Source organism: Salvelinus namaycush, chromosome 9 (genome assembly GCF_016432855.1).
Source record: "Salvelinus namaycush isolate Seneca chromosome 9, SaNama_1.0, whole genome shotgun sequence".
NCBI lineage: Eukaryota > Metazoa > Chordata > Actinopteri > Salmoniformes > Salmonidae > Salvelinus > Salvelinus namaycush.
The window spans coordinates 39,210,448-39,236,298 of NC_052315.1; the positions used below are offsets into that span (position 1 = coordinate 39,210,448).

The following is a 25,851-nucleotide window of genomic DNA, read 5'->3' on the forward strand; positions in this document are numbered from 1 at the left end:
AAGTATGCTCACACACACACACACACACACCCCACATACATAAACTTGATTCTAAAAAAGATTAATGTAGATTAATATGAATCAATTAATAATTTGTAAATTGTCCTTGATGTGTGTTTGATAATCTCACACAATATCTGAATAATTATTCCATATCATTCATCATTTAATTACACAGTAGGTACATGTGAGTTTGATGTAGTAAGATACTACAACTGTACTGTATAATTTGGAGCACTATATTAGTCTGAACAAAAACGTCATGAGAAAAAAACAAATAAGATTGAGAATTAATCTTATAGAAAAAATCTATTTAGCAGGTATCTGTAGTAGATTATCAATGAAACATTTTAAACCCCATTCAAAATCCCTCGTTGCAAACTACTTGCATCAAGCAAGACAACCATCAACACAATCCACACTAGAATACTTCCCGAGCGCACTAAGCCTTTCAGAACAAAATGTCCCTGCCCGCAGTCTTTTTCATGTCATTTTTTTAATCATCACTGTATGTCGAATAAATCACTATGTCTGTTTATTTCATGTAAATAACTCAAACTATTTCTTCTAATTTCTTTTCCTGAGCCTCCTTTTGCCATTGAAATGCTCAGTCTGATCATGTGGGCAACAGACGAGTGGCCCCCCTCTTGACAGCAGAGAGAAATGTTTTAAGTTTAAGAGTTAATTTCGTGCATTCCTACACATTTTGTCATGGGGTGTAGAGAAAATGTTGCAGTTTTAAAGCAAATTTGATGCAATTCTACACATTTTGCCATGGGGCGGAGAGAATATTTTGCAATTTTATAACACATTTCATGCAATTCTACTTATTTTGACATGAGGTGAAGAGGAATGTTTGTTTTTAATATGATATCTGAGTGAGACTGATTAACAAAATAAATAGGGGGCCCCCCCGGCCGGTAATTTGACCATGATAACAAGTTTTGATAGCTGGCAGTTAAATTAACTTAGCAATCAAAAAAAAAAAATTGCTGACATGGGCTAATTAATTGATTATCAGTGACTGATATAACTAGAGAAAAACTGTTGATGCACAATGAAATTTAGAATTTGCACCTTGCGCATTCTACTATTCTAACTCGCAACAGTAAGTTGAGACCCCGACTGAGTTTTTTTCTACCTCACTTACCCCTTCAAAGAATGAGGAGCCATATGCATATAAAAGATGGACTGGTTATTGGTCAGAGTGATCTGATCAGATTGTGATGTCATGCTGTGGGCCAAAAATTCCATTACACCTGAACAGGCTGAAATTCCATGATCATAATTTTCACAATTTCAGGGTGTTATTTTGACGTCATAGTGTGGAAATATCTTCTTAAAAAAAAAAGGAAATCACGTTTTTGACTGCACTGCTCCTTTAAAATATTACATAACATAATCAAGGTCTTCTCAGAATAGCATATCCTATTTGAGCGAGAGGAATAGGCCTTCCTTCCTCTACTGTAAAGAGTAAAAAGCTGCCAAGAGAAAATTGTAGGCTTTCTGCAATCCTCCAATCGGTGCCAGCTCATTCACTTTGTTTGCCACCCAGCCCCCTGCCTCCTTCTCCTCGCCCCAACCCCTTCTCTTTTAATTAATAGTATCAGATAGGCGAGGGAAGAAGACCATGTGTGATGTGGGAGGAAATAGGGAATATCCCCCCTGTCTCTCTCTTCACCACCCCCTAACAATTTTGCACCCCCATTCCCACTCCCACCTCTGGTACCCAACAGAGGACCATGCAACTCACCTCGTGTGCCAGCCCAGCCATCTTAGGTACCGCGGCAACGTCTCCCAAGATGGCTCCTTTCTCCCCTCTTTCAGCACCCATCCGGTGGGGACCCGGCACAGTCTTTGTCCCCTTTCTTGTCTCCCTGTTGGCAGTACAGATGACATTAGAGGCTGGTGGGTAAAGGGGGTGGGGTGTTGGGATAGGGGGTGGCAATTTCCAGACAGTTTCATCCTCTTTTTGCGGTGATTCTGTCCCCTTTTTGTGCTCCTTGATCACACCAAGTTGTGAACAAGTCACCTGTGGAGAAAGCAGGTGGACGAGAAAAACATACACCATGATATTTGGTGATTATTACCAATTCAAAACCATGGCAACTACCTCTTCAGATTATTTTTAAGAGGCAAATGTGGATGCACAATTCCCCTAGTTTATTAAAATGTTAACATATAGAGCATTTAAAAACGACACTACAGAAACCCATTCTGCTTCAATTGAATAATTTTATGACATACATCTATACACACTCTACTTACACTGATGTGCTTTTGTTGTTGGCTGCCTGAGGAGTTGTCTGACTCGTGCATTAAATTGATACAGCTGGAGATGTCAGTGATGTAACAGTGTGTGACTGACATGTGCAGAACCCAGCATGCTGTTGGTCAATATCTTAACCCATTACCAGTGCATGACGACTAATGCAAAAGGATTTAAAGCTAGTACGGATAACACATGCACGCCTCTCCCAGGAATTTCTCCCCAAGTCATCCTTATTACATCATCCACCCAAGCTAACAACACCACAATTAATGAAATCAAAGGAAATCTATATTATTGCAAGACTTTGTGATGGCATACAGAATGCCCTGACTATACCGTAAAGACCACACTGAGTGAAAGCTCGTTCCAGGCCTGCAAGGGAAAAGAACTAGGACTTTTACATAAATCAAATCTCCCTATCTGAATCAAAGCAATTAGCCGGGCCTGGGCTGACAGTGAGCCTGCTGCAGCAGGTAGTTAAAGGGATGAATGAAAACTCATCTCACTTTAGTGCTCTCTAGGCTTTACAATCTCAGTTGCTTAATTCTCTGGCCAAATCACACAAAGTAGGTGAAGTAGAAAGTTAAGAAGTGCAGGCCCTGTATCCTGGATGTCCATGCCCTTGTTATTGAGAGGACACAATGTATTGGTAGAATTACTCCCAAGGTCTCAGACACTTCAATTTTAACTGCAGTTAGCAAGTGTTTTTCTTACCCATGGGTGTATTCTTAGAGTAGGCTTACTTTTACCATTCACATTTAGTTGCATTTCTAGTGTATTGCATATTCAAATAGCCTACACTGCCTAGAACACGTACTGCTTTATTAGACTAGTTTAGCCTACACTCTTATTTGGCCATTCTTTCAAACATCCTTTAATTTTTCGTTTTCCTAATGGCTTGAATAAGGAATAGGCCTACTGTAATATTTTTTGCCAAAATTTAAGAGATGAATTTAAGTTAGAAGGCTTATTTGTGTGAATAGTGGTGGCCATGGCAAAGTGCTGGCAGGGTGGTGGTTGAACGTGGCGGTTTAACTTAATACGCAGCCAGAGAGCACGCGCCCTTCTCTCCCTGTGGGCGCGAGTTGTTTTGCATTCAGCACCATGTTCTAGAACGGGCTGAATGGATAGCTCCCGCGTAGAAGAAGACAAACTAATCCAAACACATCGAAACAGATTCATACCTCGTCAGTGACTGCGACTAATGCCACCAACCAACATCGGGCCCTAATAGGCATAAGCCTATATTCACAAATGTAATCGAGTCATGTGCTTGTTGTAATAGCTTTTATGGCAGCCTTAGCCATTATCAAAAATGCAAAGACGTGGTATTTACTTAGATTACCCTATGCGAAAAGTTTTAAATGTAAAGAGAGGCCTGTAGTCCTTATTAGGCCACACACATGGTCATAAGAACAGCGCACACCCTTACCACAAGGGAAACAGCCAAAAAGGCATAGAAAAAAGAACAAATGTCTTCAAGCCAATCGAGGCGGGCATACATTAAGGAATGTTACGATGTCAGAGTTCGGATAAAAGTAGGCTAGGCCTACATCTGCTCATATTTTGTTTACTGAAATTAAAAAGGCAGCCATTTCAAATAAATTGTTGATTTTGTTTGATTATATTTGTAACCATAAATATTAAAAACACTATAATGTTTAACAAATTACATTGCAAGCATTGTGACAACAAAGACGTTTATTATTTTTACAATTAACAACATGACGTGTTGCTTACCTTTGAGGTGGAACTTGGCGAAAGTTGTTAGAAGGCCTAATTAGTTGTAGGTATACCCTAGGCCTTATTTCCTAAATGACCGTGAATGTGGAAGTAATTTCTACTTTCGGTTATCTAGCTTTATGACAGGTATTTAACACTCATACAGCTAGATAACCAAAGACAGAAACCGACCTCCGGTTCACATGCATTTTCGTAGACTACTTTGTCTTGCTGCCTCGTACTCATGATCGATTGGTGAGCGGTAGTGATGACGTGCTTCATCCGACACCTTGAGAGAGGAAGGAATGATAGATATGATTTAAATTTCGTATGACCATATTAAATGTCCTTTTACCAATGATGGCCAAAAATAATTGGGGAAAATATTCTATTATATTCTAGAGATGTCCATTTATTCTATTCGGAGATGTTCATGTGGCGTGAGGACAGGACACTGCCAGCGAGTCATCAAATTCCTTTTTAAAGGACCAATAAGGACAAGATAGACCTGAATAAACATTGACTATAAGTGAGTGGCGTTTATACAGTTAGGCCTGTTATTACAATATATAGCACCATCTTTCAGGCTATGGCAACAAAAAGGCTGATTGGCCTTATCATTGATAGGCATAGGCCTATCATTCGATTATATTTAGTTTTCTAATCATTATTAGGAAGTTCATCAACAAGTAGGCTAGAAAACGTATAGGGTTACACTCGATGTGAGTTAAAAAATATGATTGCCTTTAATTGAAGGGGGAAAAAATATATTTGTGGACCTACCTTACCAATCCAAACAAACTCAGTTCGAACAAAGTGGCTAATTTATTGTTCTACGATAAAGAGAGTTTGTATAATGTGCGCATGGGACCTGGTTATGTTGGGCCTATATATAAATGATCTGTCGCCAGAATTAAATTAATCAAGTAGCTTATCTTAATTTAGGAGATATCACCACAGCATTGTGGAGATGTTGGAGATGATTCCTTGTCAATTTAAAAGCTTTTCATTTATCTCAGAGACAGAAAAAAACATTTCCTGATGTGTCTAGTATCAAATCATAGTCTAGTAAAGTAGCCTGCGTTATATCTTGAAAATGACAATTGTATTCTTAGTAAGTAATCCAGTAAATGTGATGTTACGAGTGTTGATTAATTGGCATGACACTGGCCTAACCAACAGGTGCTTTGTTACATTTCATTAGGCTAATATTAATGGACAATGCTTACACAGAAATAAACTATTCAACTTCCACTGGAAATTGGCAATATGACTCAAAGAGATGTGAATAGCTTACATTTTATTTACTAAATGACTTATTAGTTGTGTAAAGGTGTAGGCTGCATAGGGCCTACTGATTTTGTTTGCATTTGGACAGTTATTTTCCTTCTATCCATTAATATAAAATTGACTGAACAACAACCAAACTTAAGAGTTCCTTGTCTGTAATCAAATTAACTAAATGTGAATAAAGACAATCAAAAGCAGGCTTACAAGTTCTTCCTAGTTGCAATACGAACCATTGTTTGTTTGTATTTTAAGAACAACAACACTATTAGACTTAGCTGTGAAAACTATTTTTAAAGAATGAATGATTTGTCTATATATCTTTGTTTAGAAGTTTAGCATATTTAAAGGATGACTTTGACGTGAAACTGAATTTGAGACAGCGCGGCTATAACGCATGATATGGCGAATATATCGTGTAGGACTCGGCCCTCATGCTGTCTTCAGTTCAAGCACGTTCCGATTTACAAACCACCAACCCGTTTACAAACATACAAGATAGAAAAGAAGGACTAGGCTATATAATAGACCATAATTCAAACGCTAGTAATATGATTGTCGAGTTGCCTTTGTGTGCCCCTAGGCCTGGTCACTTTTATTGAGAGTTCTTGCCAATGACCTAGTTCTGAATCAAGGGCTATATTCACATCAAAAGCAAGGCTATAGCCTGGATAGGAAAATCACAGTATTCTAATCTATTAGCCTACTGAAAATTGCACTGTACATTGTTATAACACTTTCGACAAGAATGTCGGCTATTTTTCTATTCGATGTAAATAAATAACAATATATTATAATGTACCCGATGCCAGAAGCGCAAGCCTATTTATAACCAAGGCACAACAAAAATTCGATAATTGTAAGTAAAAGGTGACCACCAGCAAACCAGACACATCCAAGGCAGCAGGCAGACCATGGACATGACGAGAGAACAGATTCCTTGAAAGGTGCAATCCATCCTTATCTAAGATACCCTGTATGTTTGCAGTGATGCCGCTATAGCTTACTTGTGTTTAAGTCCTAGATTAAGAACTATATTTTTGGAATCCCCCTTTTTCAATCTTAAATTCTATCTTTCCCTCCACGTGCGTATGCTATATCTAGTTAACTCGCGCTCTCGCTCCTCATCTGTCCGACCTATCATTGCATTAATACGCACCGTCTTCTCCCCCTAGTCAACCTCCTTCCCTAGTCCTCCGAGCTCTAGCCTACTCACTTCGTGCGCGCATCCTGTGGTGACAATTTTCGCACACCGTGACGCCATTCCAGTGGCAGGTTGTTGTATGTCCAATCACAGAACCCGATGAAAACGAAAGTTTTTGTATGTGCGCATGTGTTGGTAAGGTGCATGGGGTTGGGAGTCCTTCTGTAAATGTCTTATTAACAATCATTGAGTATCTCCATTGTCAAATCAGTGCAAATTGCTGCACAGTTTGGAATCCAAATGTGCCAGTTTTTGAAGCGTTATTCTTTATTCTTACTCTTCTTATTGCTTAATGCAAACTATGAGTTATATATATTTGGTGAGGTCCAGTTATGCCTTTATACAACTAACGTAGGCTAATATGGCTCATGTTACTCGTTAAATGTAGGCTATTACGCAGACACAAAACTAGAGAGGAATGTATACGTTTCACTTGATAGCCTTTACTAATTTATGCATTGGCCAAATTGGTGGGTAAAAGGCGACTCTTTATCCAGCCACATTAATTATGGCAACGTACACGTAGGTTCTTGAATCATGTCATAGTAGCCTAATAAAATAAAATATAACTGCTTGTCTGAATAATGACTCAATTCCTCAATTCCTACAACTCAATTCCTACAAGGGAGTCTATATTTGTTTCAAATCAAATCAAATTTGATTTGTCACGTGCCCCGAATACAACGGGTGTAGGTAGACCTTACAGTGAAATGCTTACTTACAAGCCCTTAACCAACAGTGCAGTTTTTAAGTAAAAAAATAGGTATTAGGTAAACAATAGATAACTAAAAAAATAAAAAATAACAGTAAGGAGGCTATATACAGGTGGTACTGGTACAGAGTCAATGTGCAGGTGCACCGGTTTGTCGGGCTATTTGAGGTAATATGTACATATAGGGTTAGTTAAAGTGACTATGCATAGATGACAAACAGAGAGTAGCAGCTGCGTCAAAGAGGGGTTTGGGGGGGGACACAATGCATAGGGTAGCCATTTGATTAGCTGTTCAGGAGTCTTATGGCTTGGGGGTAAAGCTTTTTGGTCCTAGACTTGGTGCTCCAGTACCGCTTGCCATGCGGTAGCAGAGAGAACAGTCTATGACTGGGGTGGCTGGAGTCTTTGACAATTTTTAGGGCCTTCCTCTGACACCGCCTGGTATAGATGTCCTGGATGGCAGGCAGCTTAGCCTCAGTGATGTACTGGGCCGTACGCACTTCCCTCTGTAGTGCCTTGCGGTCGGAGTCTGAGCAGCTGCCATACCAGGCAGTGTTGCAACCAGTCAGGATGCTCTCGATATTGCAGCTGTAGAACCTTTTGAGGATCTGAGGACCCATGACAAATCTTTTTAGTTACCTGAGGGGGCATAGGCTTTGTCGTGCCCTCTTCACGACTGTCTTGGTGTGTTTGGACCACTCTAGTTTGTTGGTGATGTGGACACCAAGGAACTTGAAGCTCTCAACCTGCTCCACTGCAGCCCCGTCGATGAGAATGGGGGCGTGCTCGGTCCTCCTTTTCCTGTAGTCCACAATCATCTCCTTTGTCTTGATTACGTTGAGGGAGAGGTTGTTGTCCTGGCACCATCCGGCCAGGTCTCTGACCTCCTCCCTATAGGCTGTCTCGTCATTGTCAGTGATCAGGCCTACCACTGTTGTGCCGTCTGCAATCTTAACAATGGTGTTGGAGTCGTGCCTGGCCATGCAGTCGTGGGTGAATAGGGAGTACAGGAGGGGACTGAGCACGCACCCCTGAGGGGCTCCAGTGTTGAGGATCAGCGTGGCAGATGTGTTGTTACCTATCCTTACCACCTGGTGGCGGCCTGTCAGGAAGTCCAGAATCCAGTTACAGTTAGCTTAGTGATTAGCTTTGAGGGCACTATGGTGTTGAACGCTGAGCTGTAGTCAATGAATAGCATTCTCACGTAGGTGTTCCTTTTGTCCAGGTGGGAAAGGGCAGTGTGAAGTGCAACAGAGATTGCATCATCTGTGGATCTGTTTGAGCGGTATGCAAATTGGAGTGGGTCTAGGGTTTCTGGGATAATGCTGTTAGTGTGAGCCATGACCAGCCTTTCAAAGCACTTCATGGCTACGGATGTGAGTGCTATGGGTCTGTAGTCATTTAGGCAGGTTACCTTAGTGTTCTTGGGCACTGGGACTATGGCAATCTGCTTGAAACATGTTGGTATTACAGACTCAATCAGGGACATGTTGAAAATGTCAGTGAAGACACCTGCCAGTTGGTCAGCACATGCCCGGAGCACACGTCCTGGTAATCTGTCTGGCCCAGCGGCCTTGTGAATGTTGACCTATTTAAAGGTCTTACTCATGTCGGCTACGGAGAGCGTGATCACACAGTCGTCCAGAACAGCTGATGCTCTCATACATGCTTCAATGTTGCTTGCCTCGAAGCGAGCATAGAAGTGATTTAGCTCCTCTGGTAGGCTTGTGTCACTGGGCAGCTCGCGGCTGTGCTTCCCTTTGTAGTCTGTAATAGTTTGCAGGCCCTGCCACATCTGATGAGCATCGGAGCCGGTGTAGTATGATTCAATCTTAGTACTGTATTGGCGCTTGCCTGTTTGGTTCGTCTGAGGGCATAGCGGGATTTCTTATAAGCATCCGGGTTAAAATCCCGCTCCTTGAAGGCGGCAGCTCTACCCTTTAGCTCAGTGCGGATGTTGCCTGTAATCCATGGTTTCTGGTTGGGGTATGTACATACAGTCTCTGTGGGCACGACGTCATCGATGCACTTATTGATGAAGCCAGTGACTGATGTGGTGTACCATCGGAAGAATCCCAGAACATATTCCAGTCTGTGCTAGCACAACAGTCCTGTAGCTTAGCATCTGCGTCATCTGACCACTTCTTTATTGACAGAGTCACTTGTGCTTCTTGCTTTAGTTTCTGCTTGTAAGCAGGAATCAGGAGGATGGAATTATGGTCAGTTTTGCCAAATGGAGGGTGAGGGAGAGCTTTGTACGCGTCTCTGTGTGTGGTGTAAAGGTGGTCTAAAGTTTTTTTCTCCTCTGGCTGCACATTTAACATGCTGATAGAAATTAGGTAAGACTGATTTCAGTTTTCCTGCATTAAAGTCCCCGGCCACTAGGAGTGCCGCCTCAAGTGGGCGTTTTCCTGTTTGCTTATTTCCTTATACAGCTGACTGAGTGCGGTCTTAGTGTCAGCATCCATCTGTCGTGGTAAATAAACATCCACGAAAAATATAGATGAAAACTCTCTTGGCAAATAGTGTGGTCTACAGCTTATCATGAGATACTCTACTTCAAGCGAACAAAATCTAGAGACTTCCTTAGATTTCGTGCACCAGCTGTTTTTAACAAATATACACAGACCGTATCCCCTCGTTTTACCGGACTGTGCTGTTCTATCTAGCCGGTGCAGCGTATATCGCGCTGAATGTTATCCATGTCGTCATTCTGCCACGATTCCCTGACGTTTTAAGGCATTAGGCTACTTGAATTGGTGGAAATTTAACTCAGACTTTATTTTCCCATTTGAGATTGGATATGCATTTCCTTGCAAATGGGAGATTACGGTCTATCTCACAATAAAGCTGGAAGCTATCTTTCATGGTTAACTTTATAGCCAACTGATGTACACTTGGGACTCCATGGAATAGTTATAGGTTTTACAGAATTTTAAATGTGTAGTACCCATTTTGTTCTTAAGGTAAAATTCATTTTCAGATCCGAGTTGTCAATATAACAAAATAAAGTCAACAGAAACTACTCGATCTGTAGAGTGCACCATTGTGTTTGTGTGTGTGTCAGGAACATGGAGTTCAATAATTACTTCAGGACAAGTTTCTAGGTGATAAAGGCTAAGAAACTTCCTTCAAAATAGACTCCTTCAAAAATATAATCTCATATGCTTGATGTGCAATATTGTTTTACATTGTTCTCCTCTATGAGACGATAACCCCCCATGAATAATAAATACATATAATTGAAAAGATACAGCATCAATGAGCCTACAAAACAGTTTAAATCTCCATATGATAATGATATTCATTTCAATGCTACTATATCAACATACACACAGCAAACTCCTGTTCTTCACATAATCTATTACACACATGACACTAGAACTACACAAACCCCAAACGTATGCTTAAACTGAAATAAGAACAATCTATCTAATACTGTATTGTCACAGGAATACAGAATACAATAAATAATTGTTCTCATTTATTATCCCAGAATAAACTACCAGTTGACAAGTTTTTAACAGGTTTGAACAGAATAAACCTTAAGTGACCTAAATTGAAAGACTCACTGAAAACAAGCACTTAATATAACCTATAACAAAGCACATAGGGCAGGGGTCAAGTTCTTGCTGGTGACCATACCTTCCATCCTACTCCCTCTGCACCACAGTGGCAACATTTTTACGCATAGTTTTTTATTGGACATTTCACAAAGATTATGAGCAAATATGATGTAGGCCTATCTAAAGAAAATAAATGTCTAATTTGAGCAAAGAAAGCCCAGTTGTGTTAATTACAATGGTTTTTATATATACTAGATGGCTGACAGGGGGCGCTGTTTTGAAGCAGCCCAACCTAAATCTTGGCACTCCCCCACCATTGTAAAAAAATGTTGGACGCTATAGAAATGTATTATAGTCAACATTTGTTTTTGCCACGTTTATTCTATTACATACACCTTAATGCATACGTGTACATTATATTATGTGCGCTAAACATACAAAAAATGTTGAATACATGTAATTTTGTCCTTTAAACATTTAATTGGAATACTGTAGATTTCCCTTCATTCCCATGGAGGATTGCTTCTTCTGGAGAATGCCAATATGGCCGACCGGTGGCTTCAAAGCATCTCACTGGACAATACACAGCATCAGCAATCCAGGGTTTATATACATCGTTGGTTAATTAGTTCTGAGATTTTGGGCTACGGTTCAAACTCATAAAAGACACACGCTCGTCCACTTACCCTCTTTTTAACCACTCTCACTAACTTCTCAAACCCCAAACCCCAGCCTTTGGTCTGTTTCGCAAGCGTTCCCTGAAGTCTCGCGATGTTGCGCCTCTGGGTTAAAAAATTCGGTTAGCAGTCCAAACACCCAAAAGACACACTGCACAGAATTTGAGATGCATTTTTCTATTCAGGAAAAAGTAAGAGAGGAACATATCCTTAATTCACATAAAATACCAGATATCTGATGTATGATTGTATCGGTGATAATCACATTGACCACGTTTTCATGTGCACAGTATTCCGGATAGTGGCTCATATCCCGCTTAAGGTCTTATTCTGGATAAGATGTGTACATGCACATTTGATATCCCAATCATGAGTATCCCTGTATCCATTAATAAACATAATATTACTCATTTAAATTCATATGAGTTAAATAGATTAGTCATTGAAATATGGACACTGGCTGTAGGTCTATTATCTCTCATGTAGCTTAATAGCCTATAACATGAACTTCTGCAGAATTATGCATTTTTTTACAGTGAAATTATACAACAAATGTTAATTTTGTCTCGGGAACAGGAGTGGAGAAATATGATTCATTTCTTTCACCATCACTTGAGAAAATGCGAATGCTACGAGTGTAATGTGTTATCTTTGACACTATTATGCAAGCAGACTAAAATTATTTGGTTTAAATATACTTAACTATTAAAATTAAATCAAATTGCTAAAATTTACTTAATTATCAAAAGTAAAATTATAAACCATTTAAAATTCATAATAATAAGCAAACCAAACGGAACACTTTTTAAATTTTAATTATTTTTTTAATTTACGGATAGCCAGGGGCACACTCCAACACTCAGATATAATTTACAAATGAAGCATTTCTATTCAGTGAGTCCGTTAAATCAGAGGTAGTAGAGATGACCAGGAATGCTCTCTTGATAAGTGTGTGAATTGAACCTTTTTCCTTTCAAAATGTAACGAGTACTTTTGGGTGTCAGGGAAAATATAAATAGCAAAGTAAACTACAGATACCCCCCAAAACGACTTAAGTAGTACTTCAAAGTATTTTTCCTTAAGTACTTTACACCACTGCTTATAATCGGGAGTTTTTTTCGGGTTATTGTGAACGGGATATGATGTTCATATGCGACAACTTAAAAACAGAATAGTTGAGTATACCGAATAAAAACGGGATATTGGCGTGCATATAAATGTGGTCACTGATTGACCAAGCAAGGATATGGAATCTTTACGTCATTGTCCCTTCATCCGTCATCGTTCCTGTTAAAGTATAAAAAACTTCGACCCCGGCAGGACTCGAACCTGCAATCTTCTGATTCGAAGTCAGACGCCTTATCCATTAGGCCTCGAGGCCTACAACAAACAAGTGAAAATATGATATTATACTAAATAAACATTTTAACCAGTGACCGATTTAACTAAAAGCATATTCTCATCAAACACTGGCCAGATACTTTGTAAAAGGTTCACTTTATCTTACACTTCCGTACGGGAGGTCATCCCTACCACTGGATGTCACTAGATAGCTGGTCTGCTACAATGTTTCAACCTCCATGCCGGGGAAATCCGGATGTCACTAGTTACCACAGCCACAAAGTCAAAGTGGTCTGTATCGCAAATGTTTTTTTGTCTTGATTTAAGGTTATGGTCAGGCTTAAGGTTAACAACGTGGTTTGGATTAAGGTTAGGTTTAAAATCAGATTTGAATAAGATACATCGTAGAAATGGGCGGGGTTTAACCTTAAGTATGACTTTGTGACTGTGGTAACTAGTGACGACCGGGAAACACATTGTTTATATCACATTGACGCTAGCGGTGAATTGCAAAGCGGTAGTACTCACAGCGAGGTTGGTAAATAATCACTATTTTATTCTGTTGTCAACACAGCCTTCTGACTATTCTCTGCATTGTCGCTTGAAGATATCAGCAGGTTTCTCAAGTAGGCCTACGTAGCAATCATGGTTTTGGTGTGAGGAATTGAGTGCCAGGGGATCGTGTTGATGATCTAAATAGCTATTACATTTTATTTGTATTAATAATTTTATGGCTTTGATCGGATGGTTGCATGGTCACAAAGTTGCATCCTGGCTCTCTCTCCATTCAATTTTTCATCCTGTTCCTGACCAAGTCCAAGGGGAGGAACAAGTGACTGTAAGGACTAGTTAGAAAATGCTACATCTTCTGCATCTTCGTCCCTTCCGGAGGCCTCTCTCCTCTGTCCTACGGAGGAGACTATGTTGTACACCCTACTCCACCCAGCAGCCCCACTCCCTCCAGGGCTCCCTTCCCCCAGAGACCCGCCTGAACCCCCTCAATATCCAGATGCTGTCCCAAAACCTCCATGAGCAGATCTTCCGCGGCGCAGAGCAGGAGTACGAGGACGAGAAGGTGGAGCGGAGCATCAGGCACCTACAGAGGCACCAGCTGTGGGGAAAAGAAGCCTCCCTGCTGCCTGGTGTGGAGCTCCAACTGCCCCACATGTACGGGGAGGACATAAACGACCACTTCCGCTTGCTGGCCCAAAAGCAGAGCCTTCCCTACCTGGAGGCTGCCAGTAAGCTCCAGCAGGCCCCGCTGCCCCCCATGCCCCGGGACTGGGTGTGGGAGGTGGGCTGGATGCGCTACGGGCCGGGTGGGGAGGCCAGACGGGTTGACTTCCCAGACGAGGCAGGCCTGGTGTTTGACGTGGAGGTGTGCATGGCGGAGGGACACTGTCCCACGCTGGCTGTGGCTGTATCCCCTACTGCCTGGTGAGACTAATAGAGAGGACCAAGACCCTCTACTGTGGGAGGGAGGAGTTGTTACAATTAGCTGGAGGAACTGACAACTTTATTTCAGTACCAGACAGTTTCTCTTCTTAGTATTTGTACCTATTTATTTTTCATGTAAAATTATCTGTAAATATACAAATATTGAAAGGCTTTTCTAGTGACAGGTTGATGGTGTATATTGTGTTGGAACTGGTCAGGAATGATTACAGTTATTTATCAAGGACTATTTATTTTAGGCCAGGTCAGTATTGCAGTTTCATTGAATATTCTGTCTTTTTGTTTCCTGCCAGGTACTCGTGGTGCAGCAAGCGTATGATAGAGGAGAGATACTCCTGGTCCAGCCAGCTGACCCCTGCTGACCTCATCCCCATGGAGACCCCGACCAACTCCAGCCGCACTCCGGGGGGCCAGTGGAGGGAGAGACTGATTGTGGGCCACAACGTCAGCTTTGACCGGTCTTACATCAAGGAGCAGTACCTGCTGAAGGTCAGATTTCACAGGGTTACGGGGACACGTTTTGAGGCATAATTCATCACGATTTAGTGTGATTGACAGTCATTTATGCCAGATTCACACTATAGGACCGAATGGCACCGTGCTGTGCTGGCTATGATATTTTATTATCCTCAGGCTAGCCCAGAACAGCTCGGGGTTGTCCCAATAGTGTGACTCAGGCATTAGGGTCTTTGGAGTGGCTCATGTTTCTGTTATTATTATGGCTGTTTCCCAATTCACAAGGATGCTTGCATTGGAAGCAGGTAGGCAGCTGCCTTTGGATTGAGACACAGCCTCTGTATGTTCCTTTTCCCACAGGGTTCCAAGGCTCGTTTCCTGGACACCATGAGTCTCCATATGTCCATCTCTGGTCTGACTGGGTTCCAGCGCACGCTGTGGATGGCCAACAAGCACGGCAAGAGGCGTGGCCTCCTGGAGGTCAAAGAGCATATGAAGAAAGTGGGCCGACCTGGGCGGAAGGAAGGGCCCATGGTCAGTGCTCTCTGTCTTCTAGTCAATGATTATGGAACGACACAGAAAACTGTTGATTTGTGATTGTTCTGTAGAAATGTTGTTGTTGCCTTTCCGCAGGTCAACAATCTCGTTCCTCAGCCCTTCCTTTCCTGGATTGGCTTTGGATTTTTCCTTCAGGTATCCAAAGTTTTAAAAGGAGTTCATTGGTTAATAAATTAGTTTTGTTGTTGTGTGTGTAGATCGGCTCATGGGACTGGGTGAATATCAGCAGCATCAACAACCTGGCTGATGTGCATGCTCTGTATGTGGGAGGGGAGCCACTGCAGAAGGAGGCCAGAGAGATCTTTGTGAAGGGCAGCATGGCTGACGTCAGGAACAACTTCCAGGTCAGAGGTCAATGGAGGTCCAACCTCTCGTGTACAATAATGATTGGTTGTTTACAAACCTCATTGATTTGCTTTTCTTAAAAGGGGAAATCTGCAGTTTAAACAACAATATGAAGCCTCCCCGCCACCTTTTTATGGAAATGAGCTATGGGATGGAGCTGGAGAAATATAACACCTTTCAAATTAATAGATGCCGCTATGGATGCAAGGACTGACCATCCATGAGATCAAAATTATAGTTTAAACTATTTTGTGAAGCTATACAGTGTTTGTTTACAATTACATTGTTTACAAACGGTGTAAAACAAGATTAGATTTTGGGTTGGACAGTTGAACTAACCTCACGAGGCATTCATGAGTTATATTCTTCAAGAATAAATGGCTCATTCATTTAGAAGTAAAAGAATTGATATATCAATTGTCACAACACAACTGATTGGCTCAAACGCATTAAGAAGGAAAGGAATTCCACAAATGAACTTTTAACAAGTCACACCTGTTAATTGAAATGTATTCCAGGTGACTACATCATGAAACTGTTTGAGAGAATGCCAAGAGTGTGCAAAGCTGTCATCAAGGCAAAGGGTGGCTACTTTGAAGAATCTAAATATATATTTTGATTTAACACTTTTTTTGGTTACTACACGAGTCCATGTGTTATGTCATAGTTTTGATGTCTTCACTATTATTCTACAATGTAGAATATATATATTTTTTAATGAGTATGTGTCCAAACCTTTGACTGGTACTGTATACAGTGATCCCTCGCCACTTCGCGGTTCACTTATCGCGGATTCGCTATTTCGCGGATTTTCATAATGCATTTTTTTTTTTTTTTTGGTGCATTGTGCTCTGCATTCTGATTCGCTAAAAACTCACTCCCGCTTCTTGTATCAAAACATGCTACGAATTGTGCTATCATTTTGTCGTCTCGTGCAGTTATGTGTACGTACATAAAACAGCTTGGCAAAAAAAAATTTCGCTTAGCAACCATGGTGCGAATGGCCACTGAACTTAAGCGAGTAGCTGAGGAATGGGACCCTTTGATGAGCCGTTCATTACAGTTCTCCAACGTAATCGATGGTGGCATGTCGGTGTACAAGGATCTTTTTGCAAAGAAGAAAAAAGAGCGACAACAGCTGCCTATCACTATGTTCTTCTCCCGAACAAACACACCTGCACCGCGGGCTTCAGAAGAAGAGAACACTGCAGAGCGCAGTCAGGATGCAGCGGCCCAGTCTGAAGAGCAGTGAAACGGCCTACACGTGAGTCACTGTATTTGTATACATGTAATAGTTGCTAATTGTAAAAAAAAAAAAAAGTTTTCTATTTCGCGGATTTCACTTATCGCGGGTCATTTTCGGAACGTAACCCCCGCGATAAACGAGGGATTACTGTATGCCCAAACCAAATCATTATTCACCCACTGTACTTGAGTCATAACGGAGTCATTTCTTTGCTGCCCCCTGCAGGAGCTGATGCAGTACTGCGCTCTGGACGTCCAGGCCACTCACCAGGTGTTCTGTGAGCAGCTGCCCCTCTTCATGGAGAGGTCAGACAACCACATTTGCTTAATTAATTTAAACTTAATTTAATAATAATAATACAATAATGCCCAAGAGGCAAAGCCACAATATGTTTTACTTTTAGGAGCATCTCTAGCTTGATCCCAGATCTGTTTATTGGAGTTGGCAAGATAACACAGATCTAGGACCAAGCTAACCCATCTCCCTCGCCACCTGCCAATCATTGGACAGTAATCTCTCAACCAATCACTGTCCTTCCTTTGTCTGTACACAGGTGCCCTCATCCAGTAACATTTGCAGGGATGCTGGAGATGGGCGGGTGCTACCTACCTGTCAATCAGAACTGGGGGAGGTACCTGGAAGACTCTCAAGACACGTTTGAGGAGCTGCAGAGAGAGATGAAGAAGAGTCTGATGAGTCTTGCGGATGACGCTTGTCAACTGCTACAGGACGACAGGTGAGGGACCATAATGCATGCAGTATATGCAGTTATGAAGCAATGAGGCTTACATAATGACATTGTAAATACTCTATGGTGTGTGCATACGTACTGGATATGCGTGTGTTTAAGACCATGGTCATATTGGGATTTTGTGTCTGAGAATTTCGGATGGAGCTAATGCCTTTTCAAACGATCCGTCTTTTTACGTATGCAACTTGTCCAAACTTGTTTGGGGAAAAAAAAGAGATGAGTGATACATTTGATGAAGAAAAGCTAACAATGATGTACATCATGCGATTTTTATGTGTTCATCCATCTGATTGTGGCTGCGGCCTTAAGATAACGGACTGTTTCTTTGTAAGGTATAAAGAGGACGCCTGGCTTTGGGATGTGGAATGGGACGTCCAGGAGTTCAAGCAGAAGAAGGTGACCGTCAGCAAGAGAAAACGCTCAAAGGCGGAGAATGAGCCAGCACCCAGCACACCATTGAGAGACTGGGATCAGGGTAGGAGCTCACACTATATACCAGGGCCCATATTTAAAAAGGAGTGCTGATCTAGGATCAGGTCCCCTGTCCATACAATCTTATGATATATATGCAAAACTGACACAATATCAGCACTCCTACTCTGACTCTTTGTACATATGTGCCTGGAACAGAGATAGACCAAGGGCCTTTCATAAAACTAGTTAAGACTGGTCTATGGTTCCAGGACCGATACCAGTACTACAGGACTATTCTGTCTTGCTAAGTTGTTTTGTGTGCTTATATTGGATCCTATTGGGGTAAAGGTGTAGTCCAGTGTCTTGTGGAGCTGTAAAATGATTGACTCTGCTGCTGTGTTGACTTGGATTAAAACTAGCAGGTGACTTAGCAGTGTTGTTGTGCTGTCAGACCCAGGTCCCCCCACTGAGGAGGAGATAGCAGGACCATGCCCAAGTAGGGAGGCTCTGGAGAGGCTGAAGAAGATGGTCAGCAGGCTGCCCAAGAGGAGACAGCACCTGCCTGGACATCCTGGGTGAGCTGGGCTGTACTGGGCCCCCCCTGTGGAGCTCCATGTAGCTAACTGTTAACTAATATAACACACTAACACCCTGGTACAGATAACTGTGGCTGTGAAATACATCAGGCAACACTCACTAATGTCTAATGTCAATTCTCATTTGAGCTCTTTCTCAATCTTTCCTTGATTCCTCGCATCCTCTCTCCTTGCCTCAAAATGCACTGGAGAAGAAGGTAGGAGGGGAAGGACCTTCTCCTAAACAGTGAAAAGGGAGGCGAGAAATCGAGGAAATCCCATTGAGAAACAGCCATAGTCTATTCCTCCCTACCTTACCAGGTGGTATCGTAAGTTGTGTGCGAAGATGTCGGAGGAGGAGAGCTGGTCGCCGGGGTCCAGCCTGATCAGTCTGGCTATGCGGGTGACTCCCAAGCTGATGGGGCTGACGTGGGACGGCTTCCCCCTGCACTACACGGAGCAGCACGGCTGGGGCTACCTGGTGCCTGGCCGCAGGGACAACCTGATGGAGCCCCAGGGGGAGGAGGAGGACGCCATGGGGCCTGTGTGTCCCCACAGGTAGGTCACAGCACAGCACAACACACAGCTCAGTCAGGGGAAACAGAGACCACAGACAAAGGAGGCACAGGGATGAGTCAAGTGAATTAATGAATCAGTCAACCCATTTAATTATTGTAATTGTTTTACCACATCACTGGGTGTACTCTAAGTGCATCCACCAGAAGTAGTGTGTATAAATACCTCTGTGTGTTGTTGTGACTCACAGGGCCATAGAAAGTGTGTACAGAGAGTACTGTGAGCAGAAAGGTAAAGAGCAGCCTAGGTGTCTGGACAACGGCCTCTCTGATGACCTCATGCTAACCGACAGCACACTCTGGCAGACGGTAAGACCTTGACAAACACACAAGATGGGTCTGTCTTCATGACACCTGAATTAGCGTTAAAGCTAAAATCCTCAGTTGCTACATCCATTTTGTACTTAATTATATTTACCCATTGATTCATAAAGAATATAACGAGTGGCGCAGCGGTCTAAGGCACTGCATCTCAGTGCTAGAGGCATCACTACAGACCCTGGTTCGATCCCGGGCTGTATCACAACCGGCCGTGATCGGGAGTCCCATAGGGGCGGTGCACAATTGGCCCAGTGCCGTCCGGGTTAGGCCGTCATTGTAAAATAAGAATTTGTTCTTAACTGACTTGCCTAGTTAAATAAAGGTTCAATTTAAAAAATGAAATGCGCCATGAGCTTAGTTCAACTGTCATACCCCATCAGAACCCAAAATATACACTTGCTTTACATGTAAACAAACACTGTACAGCCTCAAAACATGATACAACTGTAAAGTCCTTGAACCCATAGCTCTGTGTATGAATTTGAGAGTGGTTACATTTCTTAAATAATTACTCACAGAGAATGATCTTCCCATATCAACTAGGAATTCTGTGCAAATAGCAAATATGCTCTCCTGTCAGAAAGTATAACAGGTGGGTGTCTTTCCTGTGTTAACCTGTAGGTGGAAGAGTTGGGTCGCTTGGAAAGTGTGTCAGAGGAGGAGAAAGGTGGCAGGGTGACTAGGAAGAGCAATAAGGTGAACTGTCCTATCCATAGAGATGGAACGAGGGCACACCTCTCTTTGACATTGATTGATTCTTGTGGCAAGTGCGCCCTCTATACATCTCTATGGTCCCCTCCTACACATTTCACCTATTACCTTAATGATCTTTACGATTTGAATGCGTTGGGTGACATGTTCTATGTTATGTAACCAGGAAATGCAGGATATTAATTCTCTACCAGGTGAGAGTCACTGTCCCTATCACCATGGAAACGGACCTTACAACGATGTCAACTTTCCGGGATGCTGGTTTTTCAAACTCCCACACAAGGTACATCAACTGATCTATGTGATGCTGACCTAATTTGTGTTGTGCCGAAACAAAATGCCAATCCTCTCATAGGGGCGAATCCTAACTCAAATTGTTCACTTAGTCTTGCATGGGTATATTGTCTGTATCAAGTATTTAATAGAATGATCCTAGAATCTGTGCAGTATCTGTGCACCTGAACACACCCATAAATGCTTAAGAGACTGTTTTGACTACAGGATGGAAATGACAACAACGTGGGCAGCCCCTTCTCCAAGGACTTCCTGTCCAAGATGGAAGACGGCACCCTGAGGGCGGGGCGGGGGGCCACCAACGCCACCCGGGCTCTGGAGATAAACAAGATGATCTCTTTCTGGAGGAATGCCCAGAAACGCATCAGGTAGGCACCCAGGCTCCACTTCATGTAGACAGTTACATGTAAGAATGACTTAATGAATAGGAATTAAATTAATTTCTGGAAAATAATCGTTGAAGACGTACTGTAGTTACATTGCTAATCATCATGGCCAGACACAGTGAGAAATAAGAAATTACAATTCCTAGAGGGTTAAAGTACAGTTGTGTTATCATGTCTGATGTGTCCTGGCAGCTCTCAGAAGGTGGTGTGGCTGAGGAAAGGGGAGCTCCCTCGCAGTGTCAGCAGGCATGAAGAGTATGATGAGGGGGGGCAGTACGGTGCCATCTTGCCACAGGTCATCACCGCGGGAACCGTCACCCGCAGGGCTGTGGAGCCAACGTGGCTGACTGCCAGCAACGCTCGGGTAAGAGAATAGAAAGAGAACTATGGCGGGAGTGTATTGGGCAACACAGCTTTTTTAAGGGAGCCACTGATATAGAGGTTGTGTGTGGTCTGTGCAGCGGGATCGAGTGGGCAGTGAGCTGAAGGCCATGGTACAGGTGCCCCCTGGGTACCACCTGGTGGGGGCGGACGTGGACTCCCAGGAGCTCTGGATCGCTGCCGTTCTGGGAGAGGCCCACTTCGGTGGCATGCATGGTGAGACTTCACCCCTAGCTCTGATACTCCGATTTGATGCTTATTGATTTTGCTATGTGAATGGTCAGAAATGTGAGTTTCCGACAATGTCCATTAAAGACGGAAATCTAATGAGCTCATTCCCAGTCAGAATATTTCAGTGTCTGTATGCATTTTGTCACGGAATTCATATTTTTTTTACAACCTATAGCATGTTTTTAAACAGGGCCCCATATCTATGAACTTGAGGAATCCATTCAGTCATTAATGTGGCCTGTTATCTGTTACTATGTATCTGTTACTGTGTCCAGGCTGCACAGCGTTCGGCTGGATGACCCTGCAGGGCAAGAAGAGCCAGGGCACTGACTTGCACAGCCGCACGGCTGACACGGTGGGCATCAGCCGCGAACATGCCAAGGTCTTCAACTACGGACGCATCTACGGCGCTGGGCAGCCTTTCGCCGAGCGCCTGCTCATGCAGTTCAACCACCGCCTCAGCCAGCCAGAGGCCGCCAGCAAGGCCCGGCAGATGTATGCCCTCACCAAGGGCCTACGCAGGTACAGGAAGGATAGTGATGTATTGGATTTAAGTAGTGATGACACCCTATTCGCTATATAGACAACAGAATATGTCATTTCAGATGCAAATCTAGTGATCAAAGCGCTTCAGATTGTGAAGAGGGAGGACTCCCCTCATCTACTACCAATGTGTAGCACCTCACCGAGGAGTACAGTATGGCTAACATGATGGGAGTTTGGAGCTGTACTGTGAAAATCATGAACTCGCCTATCCTTGCTCTTTTGGAGGTTTAAGCTTGGATCTAAGCACTTTAAATGCATCTATATTATTTGCACAGAGCAGTAGATAGTAATTCTAAGCACAACAAGGGACTCCTTGGATGTTTGGAGGATTAAATTACAGAAAGGATGAGCCACACTGAGCTGTGTTTGATGCTAGGTACCGTCTGTCTGAGGAGGGTGAGTGGCTGCTGAAGGAGCTGGATATGGAGGTGGAGAGGGACGAAGACGGGAGCGTCTCCCCGCAGGATCTCCGCCGTATCACAAGACTGGCCTCCCAGAGGTGAGGCAGCGGTGTGGGTGCGTGTGCGTGTGCTCCTAAGCCCATTGGAAGGCTATGTGGAGCCATCGCCATGTGGAGCCATTGTTTACACCTATCAGGTTCCTTCAGTTTTGCAAATAGTGGTTAGAGATACTTTTGAACCTGGCACTAATGTCAGCCTTGTATGAACTGAAGTTCTTCACTACCCCTGACCCCCAGATACTGCTGTAGATCTGGCTAGGGACACACTTACTTTCTACCTCATTCTCTCCTGATTGGCCGTGCAGTTCTCGGAGGAGGAAGTGGGAGGTGGCGGGCCAGCGTCTGTGGGCTGGTGGTACGGAGTCAGAGATGTTCAACAAGCTGGAGAGCATCGCCCTCTCAGCCCAGCCAGCCACCCCCGTCCTGGGCTGCAGGATTAGCAGAGCCCTGGAGCCTCAGGCCGTCAAGGACGAGGTCAGGAGATACCAGGAGAAACACACAATCATAACACACACACGGATAAGAACACACTCACTCTCAATCATAAGAACAGAATCAAACACACATATTAAATTAAGAGATTTAACGTGTGTGTGTGTCAGTTCATCACCAGCAGGGTGAACTGGGTGGTGCAGAGCTCGGCGGTGGACTACCTCCACCTGATGCTGGTGGCCATGCGCTGGCTGATGGAGGAGCACGACATCGACGGACGTTTCTGCGTCAGCATCCACGACGAGGTACGCTACCTGGTCCGCAGCGAAGACCGCTACCGGGCAGCACTGGCCCTGCAGATCACCAACCTGCTCACAAGGTCAGTAGTACTGCCCTGACTCATACACTCCTGCTGATGACTTGCCACATCACCCCTTGCAAAATACTTCCTGACCCTTTCAGGATAATATACAAAAATTCATTAAAATTGAAAGTATTATGTAATTGTTATTCATAGCCTGTGAGTTACTTGTTTTACATAAACATCTTATTGAACAGACTTGAGACATTGTGTTCCTTCATACTTTACCCTTGTGCTCTACAGGTGTATGTTTACCCATGCACTGGGCATGCAAGACCTGCCCCAGTCAGTGGCCTTCTTCAGTGCCGTGGACATTGACCGCTGTCTGAGGAAGGAGGTGACCATGGACTGTGTGACTCCCTCCAACCCCACAGGGCTGGAGCGCAAATATGGCCTCCCACAGGGTGAGTATATCATCACTGTACATCATTCTTTAAACTGCTGCTCTTAAAACCTGTGCTTGATACATACAGCCCCAGAATGTCTTTGGATTGTAGTGTGCATGTGTTGCAACCTTATTTATTGACCTTTTTATAAAATAATTTGAGAAACATTATAATTTAGAATTTAAAAAAATATATAGTTACATTTTCACAGTAAATTAATAAGCAGACATTTTTGCATGCTCTCAGTATGCTAAGTGAAAGCTTTAAACAAATGATCAGATAATACAAAATATCTTCAACCTCTTGTATCTTTCTCTGTACAGCATGTACCTAGAATAACCACACATTGAATCTCCACAGGTGAGGCTCTGGACATATACCAAATCATAGACATCACCAAAGGCTCTCTGGGGAAAGGGAGATAACAGGGTGAACAGACCAGTCCTCTATTGTGTAGCTCGTGCAGACAGAGACATCATGGGATAAAGGTCCTCCAGGGCTGCCCCAACCCAGGCACTGAGTCAAACCAATGACGTCAATGGGAACTGCAGGGTCATGTTCATAAGGCACCAAACAGAAGAAAACAGTCAGCAGCGGAGTTGTACTATCTAGAGTTGTCCAACATTTTTTTTTAAAGGGCTAATTTTTTTTGGGCTGCAATTATTTTGCTACAGTTAGCCCAAATGAACACAACCCATCTCAGTGGATCATCCGAATGAATGGGGGCAGCTCCAGACTGGTTGAGAGAGGAGTCTATTGAGCAGTTTAGAGGGGGAAAAATATATTGTTTTCCATCACTGCTTCCTCTTGGGCTCCTGGCTCTGCTCTGGCTCCTGAGAGGCTGTGGTCTAAAGAAGGAAAAGATCCAAAGCAGCACTTATCCTCCTCAACACACAATTGGATATGTGGTGTCAGACACTGATACTTTAGCTGAGACCATTGGGTCTGGGAAAAATAGGAGAACCAAAAGAAAAATGTATCCATGGTGTTATAACTTATAAATGTGATGTGTGCTACTGAACAGGACGATGTGAGGAATGCGGGAGTATGGGCAGGACTAATAAAGCATAAGTAAATTTGGTGTGACAGGTCATGATGGAGCTGAGTGAATAGGAGACTAAACCAATGTTTTGGATAACTGTCATGTGTGTGTCAGTGTTATGGTTGATGCTCACCTGCTGACTTGTCCTGCTCCTGCAGCGCTGCCTCTAGTGGCTGTGTTGATGCGGAAATCTCTCAGCTTCATGTACAGAATAAGATTCACCTACGCAACACACAGACACCCGTTTTATCTTGTAGTTACAATAATGCAGTGCATGTTTAGTTTGGGAGATGTTCTGTTACTGAAATGTCCCACAAGGCTCTATCTTCTATTGTGTGTCCTCATTTTCAGATCCTGCTTTATGTTTGGTTACAAGTAGACACTTCCATTCAATTTGAGACAATCTCCCATCCTAAAGCACCCCCATACATAACTTTGATTTCTTGGAGAGGGTGATTAGGTATTTCTCATACTGCTCTATACTGTAGATCAGGTTGGGAATGGCCTTGGTCTCGCACAGGAGTTTTGCCTTGAGAATGGGAGAACAGTACACATGGTTTTAGTTAGACCAAGGCTCAAAATATCAGTTGAAGTGGGTGGGCATTTCTTTGTAACTGTAAATAAAATGTGTGTAACAGAAACTCTGTACAGACGCTGTAGTATTGGCCTCCCCCCTCCTTTATCTTCTTATCATCTGCACCTCCTCCAGCCAGCTCAACACTGCAGGAAAACACATGTCAAAGGTCACAACAACATGAAAGGATCTCTTAACTAGAGGACAGTGTCAACAAGAAATGTTGTATTAGCTAGAGGCACTATGGCCAGCTCTACTAAGCATTTGCACCAGGTGAAAGTTTATCCCTTGCTGAAAAAACAGTGCAAACACTTAGTTAATCTGCCCATAGAGTCATAGGTCGAGGGTTTAGGAACAAACAATGTCACCTGTTGGCAGACAATGGCTGCTTAGATTACGTCAACATGAGGCTATACCTGCACATAGGTGATGTAGGAGTAGCACTGTGGAGTCAGTTGAGAGCCTGACATCTTGACCTGGAAGCACATGGATATTCGGGATGTTAGTGGGGGATGCGCATACACAAACTCACTCACACACCTGGCCTCGTAGGTGTTACAGGGTTGGTTA

General features: G+C 43.1%; 1 protein-coding gene and 1 non-coding gene across 2 annotated transcripts; one reads left to right on the plus strand and one right to left on the minus strand.

Moving 5' to 3' along the window:
- Positions 1 to 12,748: 12,748 nt before the first annotated feature.
- On the minus strand, positions 12,749 to 12,821 carry trnar-ucg. Its single transcript has one exon. It is a non-coding gene; the product is annotated as a tRNA-Arg (tRNA).
- Positions 12,822 to 13,289: 468 nt separating this feature from the next.
- On the plus strand, positions 13,290 to 25,360 carry LOC120054048 (DNA polymerase subunit gamma-1-like). Its single transcript, XM_039001415.1, has 21 exons — positions 13,290 to 14,218; positions 14,530 to 14,725; positions 15,053 to 15,226; positions 15,448 to 15,594; positions 17,067 to 17,146; positions 17,395 to 17,577; positions 17,925 to 18,067; positions 18,458 to 18,581; positions 18,903 to 19,139; positions 19,348 to 19,465; positions 20,099 to 20,173; positions 20,355 to 20,471; positions 20,690 to 20,850; positions 21,061 to 21,232; positions 21,330 to 21,465; positions 21,756 to 22,002; positions 22,403 to 22,525; positions 22,792 to 22,960; positions 23,089 to 23,297; positions 23,523 to 23,683; positions 24,026 to 25,360. Exons 1-21 carry the CDS (start codon positions 13,638 to 13,640, stop codon positions 24,088 to 24,090), a joined length of 3,618 nt encoding a protein of 1,205 aa, XP_038857343.1. The 5' UTR covers positions 13,290 to 13,637; the 3' UTR covers positions 24,091 to 25,360.
- The last annotated feature ends 491 nt before the right edge of the window (positions 25,361 to 25,851 follow it).